Here is a 9751-nt window from a genome sequence, read left to right on the forward strand (position 1 = left end):
TAGTAAATTATTATTATAATCTATGTTACAATGCATGTTTGCAAATTGTACTTTCCCCGCACTCTTTAATTTTTTTCTTTTAACTTAATAATAAAGCCTTTCAAAAGGTTCTTCTTCACCCACTGCATTTTTTAAATTTATTTATTAGTATTATTATTAAGTGGATGTTCTAATGGGCCTTTGATTACAAATGGAAAGCAATCCTCCACCAATATTCGTAAATTTAATTTGGATTCTCTTATTTGAACAAAATCTCCTTCGTATCCTTGAGATTACATATTTAGCTTTATTTAATTTATTCTAAAATGATTATCTTGTGAAAGCATTAAGTCATTTATTTATTATTTTTTTAAAGAAAACGAAAAAACAATGATATTAGATTTTAATATTTTGGAATGGTTATAAAATAATATAAAATCTAAAACATGTAATAATATATCCAGTGTTTAAAATTATAGTAATAATTGCTTTTAAAATATTTTTTGTTTTCAACTTTGAAATGTATTAAAATAATTTTTTTTTATTTTTTAAAAATTATTTTTAATATTAATATATTAAAATAAAATAATATGAAAAAACCAAAACATATTATTTTTTTTAAAAAAATTTAAATCTTTTTAAAATATTTTTATAACACAAAAATAAAGACACCCATGATTCACATATGCACTGTTTCTTTCTTCGATATTTTTTGTTCTCGAGATCTGTTTAGGAACTCAAAGACCACATTGCTCCCATGTGAGGTGCTCTGTAAGCAGCGACGTGATGTAAATGGCTATAAGCCACAACTACTCTCGCCGTAAATGCATCTTTTCACCGTTTATGCATCCTTGGAACGCTCTCCACGTTGCCCAAGGGCTAAGGCATCCACACCTGGCATTTGCATACATCAAATCCAAATCTTTTTTTTCTTTTCTCCTCGTGAACCAAAACCAGAACCACACAAGGCTATATCTTAGAAACAAAATCTATTTCTCTCTGATTTTCTTCTTTGCCTAAATCTATTTCTCTCTGATTTCTTACCTTCCATCTCACTATCTAGTTCTATTTACATGTACATTGGCTTCTGTACGTTTGGAATCTTGGGATGGAGCGAATTTGTAGAGTGTTACAAGGGTTGAAACCTGCATTGCTTATGGTGTTGGTTCAAGTTGCATTTGCGGCAGTTAATATTCTGTACAAATTGGCAGCAAATGATGGGATGAACTTGAAGATTATCGTTGCTTATAGATTCATATTTGCCACTGCTTTCATGGCACCTCTTGCATTCATTGTTGAGAGGTTTGGTCTCTTTGCTTCTTTAACCATCTCTCTCAAGTAGCTACTCTTCGAAATATCATAAGATCTGGGCTTTCAATCTAATGTTCCTTATTGTTTACAATATTCTTACAAATATTCAGAAACTTTCAAACTATCAATGCATGCAAGAGAAAGGAGTTTTTGTTCGTTTTCTACCTGTCTCTTTGTCCATTGGCGGAATAAAATTGTTTCACTTTGCTCTTTAACGATTTTTTTTACTATAAAGTTTTCCGTATTTTGTGGTTTCTCCTCGTCAAAGCATCAAATGGTCTTACGCGAATTTTTTTTATTATAAAGTTTTCCGTATTTTGTGGTTTATATATATATATATATATATATATATATATATATATGAAGGGTGACTGCTGCTTATACTAGTCAACCATTATCATTTCATCGTCTCTTTCATTCCTTAACTTTTTTAATTAAGATTTTATATTTTATGTTATTTTTCATAATCAGATTGTCTTTATATAATTTTAGGTTTTAAAAAACTCTAATTTCTTAATATATAATTTAAAACTGTAATTTTTAAGATTTATAAAACCTTAACTTTCTATCTTTTATTTTACTATATCATGTGTCAATTCATGTCGTCATTTAATGTAAAGTCTTAATCAGTAAATCTGGTCTCGCGAGACAAGCATCTTTAGCCATTCCCAGGGTTCTTCAAATCTTCTTTTCTTACTTGCAGGAATTGTCATGAAATTACTACTGAAAAGGAAATTAATGGTTTCCTTGTACTATACACACACACACACTCGTTTACAATCTAATAATTGTCATGTGTTGTTTTTGCAGGAAGAACAGGGGGAAATTAACGTGGACAGTAATCATTCAAGCATTTTTTTGTGGTTTATTTGGGTAAGCTGCATGTCATCACAGCTCAATGAAAAATTAAGAGAACAAAAATAACAGTTGCTTGACATTCATTGCACTTTCCCTGTTATCAGGTGAGCGATCTTTATAGTAAACAATCACTTCAAGAGAAATTAGTCAGCATATTAAGTTGATTTGTTTTATAAGGATACGATATCCATGAATTATTTTCTATTCCAGGTGTTCGTTTGCTCAAAATGCGTACATCGAAAGCTTGGCCTTAATATCTGCAACTTTTGCCTGTGCCATGGCTAACCTAATTCCAGCTGTTACCTTCATCTTAGCCTTCATATTTAGGTAAGTATACAAGTGCGTTACCTCATGTAACGTTTTGTTCTACTAGTTTACTGTGCAATTAATGGAAGTGATCCTTCATAGTAAATTATAAATCACTATTCTTTTTCTTTTAATGACTTTGTAAGTGTAGTTTTCAAAATCATTAAGTTAATTCATTGTCCAGAGTTTACTATTTTTTTGTCCTTTCAAAAAGGCGTTTTTTCTTTTATTTTGTAGCATAATAAATTGGAAGATTTAAAAATAAAAGGGCATTTTTAATTAGGGAAATACATTATCATGAACATAGAAGGACTAGGTTAATTACCAGTAAATATAAGAATTTAAACACATCGACTAGTTAAAAAGAAAGGCTAGTTCACTCTATGTTTATCTTTTTTATAAATGGTTTACTCTATATATATTTTTATAGCAAATTTACCATGTTTCTCATTCGTTGAACTTGATTAAAAGGATGGAGAGAATGGAGTTGGCGTCCACAAAAGGAAAGGCAAAGGCTATAGGGACATTGATGGGAATCGGTGGTGCCATGCTTCTCACATTCTACAAAGGCCTAGAAATTAACAACGGGTCAGCAAAAGTTAACCTTTTGAATCATCGTCGGTACTACTCTCATGCGGCTTCATCTCATGGTCACGGGCGTATCCTGGGCTTTTTCATGGCGTTATTGAATTGCTTGTCTTATTCTTCGTGGTTGATAGTTCAGGTAATTTTTACTACTAGTATTTTAATATGCTAATGTTAAAATAAATGAAAAACACTAATTTTATAAAATATTTTACACGATTATATCAAAATGCACATTGTCTATACCAAAAGAGTTGAATTAGCATGCCTAAGCTGGTCCAAGCTAAATCCAAGAAACACTTGATCTTTTTTTAAAAAGAAATTGTGGTAAATTTTAGACAATAATAATTTCTTCGAGTTTAATTCCTTACTTTTGAGGTTATCTGTAAATGCGACATAATCTTTTTGCTTTTTTTTTTAATAACATGCATATATGCTTGTTAAATACGCAACAATTGTTTTTTTTTTTTAACAGCGTCACCTAGAATAGTGTTCTTTAATAAATTCAAATAATCCCTTCATTGTAGTATAATACGTTAATATATATATATATATATATATATATATATATATATATATTATTGGGAGGAGGTTAAATTCAACACAACCAAGTCTATAAGAAATCATGTTTTTCTTTTCTTTTCTTTTTATCCTTTAGCTAACTAATAGTATATTAATTGATTGCTCGTGGAAACAGGCTAAAATGAGTGCAAGATACCGGAGCCATTATTCAAACTCGGCTTTAGTGTGTGCAATGGGAGCAATCCAAGCAACTGTTTTTGCTCTTTGTCTTGAAAGGGATTGGAATCAATGGAAATTGGGATGGAATATTAGGCTCCTCACCGCAGCTTTTTCGGTATATTCATTTTAATGCTCGGCAAGCCATTTATTGATCTCCGATCGAAGATATTCTTTAAGCTCTGATAACTTTTGTTTATCTGTGTTCGCTGATTTAGCGATTCCCTTTTCAAGTGAGAGCTGATTGTGTATGTAGGGAGTCGTGGGCTCTGGTTTGATGGGGATAGTTATCTCATGGTGCTTGGCCATGAGAGGTCCATTGTTCGTCGCTATTTTCAGCCCTCTCATGCTTGTGTTAGTTGCCATTGCCGGATCATTGCTATTGGCTGAGAAACTGTATCTTGGAAGGTATATCACATTTCTTTTTTTTATTAAGGAGGTTTCATATATGTAGTTTATCTGAATAATTTCTTTGAATTGATACCGTACTTGTATCAGTAAATTAACTGTTTTTTTCTTTCCAGTTAGCTTAGAAAATTAATTATTTTTCTTTTATTTTCAGATTTTCTAGTTTATTTAGGTTAATTTTTAAATTTATTTAAGTAATTCTAGATCCTGTAGAGATGCATATTACTTAAAGAAAAACATTCAATAATAAAATTATAAATAAAATTATATGTAAAAATCTTATATCTCAATTCTATCTTTTTAATTTGATGTTTTCTTGTTTATGTTTTCATTAACATTAATTTATTAACAAAATTATTACAAATTTCAAATTAAGTTGACATTCTGTGGATATATTTTATCAAAGGCATTAATTAGCATGGAAGATAATTAGTGGTTAGACTTTTATACATAGCCTTATAATTACAAAAACTAGGATACCTTATGGAGTATTGGATTTTATTATATGGTTTAACCTCTTTTTTTTTTTTTTTTGTCTCCCTATTGACAGCATAGTAGGAGCATTGCTAATCATTTGTGGTTTATACTTTGTCCTATGGGGTAAAAGCAAAGAGATGAAGGCAAAAAAACTTGTTCCGTCAGAAACCGAAGCCTCCCAGGAAGTTGGCATCATTGTTACCTCTCCAACAAAAGATACTTGTTCCGACAACAGCAGAGTAGATATAGGTTCATCGAAAAAATAAAATAATGAAGGAAAATGATGCAGAAAAGAGAAAAAGTGAGGGGATGACAATGTACTTGAGACTTCAAATAAAATGACGCAGAGGAGAGGAAAGGGAAGGAATGATATGCATATATCATTCCGACAGTACTATAATACATAAAATAGCAGTGCAAGTAGTGTTTTTTTAATGAAAAAAAGGGTGTTAAACTAGTTAATTAAAATCTTTATTTAACTAGTTAGTTAGAAACTTTATTAGATTATGATAATTAAAGGTGTCATCTTCTTGTAAATATAAGAGTAAATGTATTCAGAATTTCAATTATGCATGTAGGCGCATGTTGAATATCAATTAATAAGATATACACGGATTCAAAATTGCTTGTTTTTAGTAGTTTATAACAATTGGTATCAATGACTAAGTTGATAAGAGACCAAGAAAGCAAAAAAAACTCTTTGCAGCAGCAGAAAAATAGTTTTTTTATAGCAATAAAATTTCAGTAAACAAGGCAGCAATAGCTTATTTTCGTAGCAGCAACTTATTGTGAAAAAACTAGCTTTAAACTTGGTTTTTCGATAATTGTGTTGATCAACCAACCATTCTATGCTTTAATGGAGGACTTTTTAAGGTTCAAGGAGTAAAACCAACAAATCTTTTCTCAAGAAATTATTGAACCACCATCTAGATCAATAGTAATGATTGTGTAAAAAACAGAGATAAAAGCATAACAATTGAAAGATTTTCAATTGTTATGCTAAATCTATCATTTGGAAATTAAACACTCCATGTTGTTGAAGAACAAGATCTTTATATCTGGCTTTGCTTCGTATGTTTGTCACCTACGTATCAAAATCAAAGGCACCCACTCAATCGATACCTTAAACAGTCCTTTAAATACAAACTCTTTCTTGTTTTTCGCCTTCCATATTCTCACTTTTCAGTCATATAAATTGATCATGTTGGTTTTGTACATTTGGAATTTTGGATGTCACAGATTTGTAATGTGTTGAATGGAATGAAGCCTCCACTGCTTATGATTGTGTTTTTTTTTTTTTTCAATTTGACAGTAGATGATGGAACTAGCTTGAAGTATATAATTATTCATATTATATCTTAAGTTGTCTGGAATTATTTTGGGGTCTATGCTAAGTTAATATAAGTTCCGTCGTAAAGATTTAAAATGAAATGTTTAAACATTTCAGTTAATGAAGTTTAAAATCAGCTTAATAATAAAATAAAGATAATAAAAAATAATAAAGGTAGAGAATATGAAGGATTAATTGGCGAATTTTGTTATTAAAATGATATTATCCGCGAAACTATTATTCTTTATTCACCACAACAAAATGATATTATGAAATGTAATAATCAAACATTAAAAATAATAATAAATGTCATGTTGATAAGTTTGAGAGCAATTCAAAACTTGTGGGTTAGACAATTTTAATTGTCAATTATATACTTAATACAGTATCCCATAAAAAATAAAAAAAAATACCATATGAATTGTTAAAAGATAAAAAACTTTCTTACAAATACCTCACAGTGTGGAGGTGTCCTAAGATGGTAGTAATACCTGATCCTATCAAAATAAGATCTAAAATCATAGATTGTGTATTTATAAAATATAAATACAATAGTAGTGCATATTGATTTCTTGTACACAAATCATGTAGTGAGGATATTCATCATAATACTATTATGGAATCAATGAATGCTATATTCTTTAAAGATGAGTTTTCATGGAAGGAAACATGGGAAAATTATTTACTTAAAAGAATAATTAAGGCTAGCTCAAGTGATCATTATCAATCAGAAGATGATGATGATAAAGTTGAGCTTAGAAGGAGTAAACTAGCAAAAAAAACCAAAACATGTATTGCAAGATCCATAATGGAATCAAAATTTATTACTCTTGATAAACTCAGAGAGAAAGCCGAATGACTTTAAATTTTCTTAGAGGATATTTCATATTAGCTAAAACAAATGTCAATTATTTATGTCTATTGCAACAATCATTCATCAATTGAAAAGATACAAAATAATATGTGTAATGATAAGTCTAGACATGTATATTGTAGACATAATGTAACTAAACACTTGCTGTCAAATGAAATTATTTTCATTGACTATGTAAAGTCAAATGAAAATATTGTGAATCTGCTAACCAAAAGTTTGTCGAGAGAGTTTGTGTATAATTTATTAAGGGAAATATGCTTAAAATCCTTAAAATATAAAATAACATAATGATGATAATCATACATAGTTGATTGGAGATTTTAAAATCATAGTTCAAATGAAAAACTAAGTTACATAACATTTTTAGAGGCACTAAAAAAATATTATTTTATACTTATTTCTATGATGAAACGAGTGCTAATTACAACGTGATAAATGATGAGCTAAACTCTTAATGATTTTCAAATCTTAGTACATCAAATGAAATGCAACATAATACTCTTAAGGTAAGATGAGTGAAAAATATGGTTGTTTCTTTGAGAATTTTGATATTAATTGAATTTTCTAAAGCACTGGTGAACCTAAGAATTATTCAAAATTAAAATGAACATAATAATAATAACAAAAATAAATCTCGAGATAAAAAACTATATAAGTACTATGTCTTAATTTATATAAAAATCTGAATAGTTCTATTTAATCCAGTAAATTCTATATATAGTATTTCACAATGAAGATTCAAATACAATGATATCACTTTTTACAAAGGAGTTAAAATTCATATCTGGTCAACAAACATTAAACTTCTGCATCACAGTAATGGTCAGCAACACCAGGTGGCTTCATCTCATCATAAACTTGTCACGGGCTTTTTTAACGGCATTCAAGAAATAGAAATAAATATAATTCAGTGCTAGTACTGTTTCTTTCCTGTAGAACAAGGGGAATAACGCGTTTAGATAAACAACGTTAGCTCACAATCTTTGCTAGCTAACTGTAACAACTTCCCTTTATTTCTTTGGCAAAAATATAGAAAAGCAAGTAGATAGACTCATTGATTGTGGAAGCAGGCTAAGGTGATGAGAATTCTATTGTTTGTCTCCGTTTTCAATCCTCGCATGCTTGTGCTGGTTGCCATTCCCGGCTAGCTCATCGGAGCTGGACGAGAAACTAGACATAGGAAGGTATTGTGTTTTCTCTTCAATAGATCCAGTTTCCATTCTATTCACATAAATTTATTATTATTATTATTATTATTATTATTATTATATTTATTACGTTAATTTTACATTAGTTTAATCAACATACTTACAACAAAATTAACTTTTAATGACATTTGTCTAAAAAACTTACACAAATAAATATTATGATAGATATACATGATAATGGCATTTCATAATTGTTATTACTATCCATCTCTAACGGCATTTTTTTTTTTTAATTTTAGTCACAATTATGGTATATAAAGGCATCTTCGAATGCTATTAAATCTCAAACAAGTAATATAAGTGTTTTTAAATTCAAAATTGGTAAAGTTCTACCATATTTGCTATTAAAATTGATATAAATAATTTCAAAGTTAAATAAATGTCACCAAACACAAATAATAAAGACAATTGATGGAAATGTTTTTATAGCATGTTTTTACTTAAATGCTGTATAGTTATGGAATAATTTACACTAAAAGTTTTATCAGGTTACAATGAGCAATGATATGTTGATTGTTGCTGCTGGTGGTGGTGATGTTGTTGTTGTTAATGAAGAAAAAAAAAAAAGAGGGTTGTAATATTCTTGTGAAAATTCCACAATTTACCCACAGTGAATTTATATGGTCAATTTGACCTGTTTACTTTCTTTTAAAATTATATAATAACAGGATTAATAATAATGATTGGCGGTTTATATTTTGTGCTATATATGGGGGAAGGCAAAGAGTCAAAGATGATGGACACCAAGGAAGAAGCTGAAACAATTACCCATATATATTACCTCTTCACGGAACTATTAGTAACGAAAATAACAAGATCAGCTCTTAGAGAAAAGGATGTATATCTGATTATCACAGTAAATATGAAAGTTAATTTTGATTATGTTTGATATAAAACTTAATCAAATTAAATTTCGAGTATTTATTTCATGTGGTGTTCATGCTATTATTCCTCTTCATATAAAAGCTCGTGACATAAATTTAATCCAAATTTGAGTTTTCAAATAAATAAGATTAAAATAGTAAATTTGGTTTGTAAAAAATAATAATTATAAACCTCCCTCCTTTAATTCCCAAATTGGAAGGAATATTTTTTTATTTATTAATTCGTTTAGGACCAACGTAACCATTGCGCTCCACCCACAGAAACCAACTGCCATTTGAAATGCTTATGTCTGCTCTGCCGCCTTCTCTTCTGCCCACAAAACCCACCAAAAACCACAATCAATTCCAGTCATTCTCTCTCAAATCATGCCTTTCCCTTTTAGAGATCTGCAAGTATACCACCGAGTTTGCTCAACTCCATGCCCGACTCACTAAACTTGGCTTCATTAAAAACCCACTGGCCCTCACTAGACTCTTGTGCTATTCATCAATCTCTCAATATGCAGACATCAACTATGCTCAGTCAATCTTCAATTTTGATAAAAACCCAAATACATTTGCTTATAATGTAATGATTAGAGGCTACGCCCAGAGAGAAAAACCCGAAAATGCGCTTTCTTTTTTTTATAGCATGCTTTGTAATGCCAATTCTGGGCCAAATAAGCTAACTTTCCCTTTTGTTTTGAAAGCATGCTCTCAGGTTAGAGCAATTGAAGAGGGTAAACAAGTTCATGGGCTGGTTTTTAAACATGGGTTGAGTGAAGATCTTTTTGTGCAAAATAGTTTGATTACC

At 29.7% G+C, this 9751-nt stretch overlaps 1 protein-coding gene across 1 annotated transcript; it reads left to right on the forward strand.

Annotated features, from left to right (window-relative positions):
* Positions 1 to 830: 830 nt before the first annotated feature.
* On the forward strand, positions 831 to 5289 carry LOC133681101 (WAT1-related protein At1g68170-like). Its single transcript, XM_062104204.1, has 7 exons — positions 831 to 1281; positions 2101 to 2163; positions 2359 to 2475; positions 2926 to 3178; positions 3737 to 3895; positions 4034 to 4185; positions 4736 to 5289. Exons 1-7 carry the CDS (start codon positions 1088 to 1090, stop codon positions 4926 to 4928), a joined length of 1131 nt encoding a protein of 376 aa, XP_061960188.1. The 5' UTR covers positions 831 to 1087; the 3' UTR covers positions 4929 to 5289.
* The last annotated feature ends 4462 nt before the right edge of the window (positions 5290 to 9751 follow it).

This window comes from Populus nigra, chromosome 1, assembly GCF_951802175.1.
Source record: "Populus nigra chromosome 1, ddPopNigr1.1, whole genome shotgun sequence".
In the NCBI taxonomy this organism is placed as follows: Eukaryota; Viridiplantae; Streptophyta; class Magnoliopsida; order Malpighiales; family Salicaceae; genus Populus; species Populus nigra.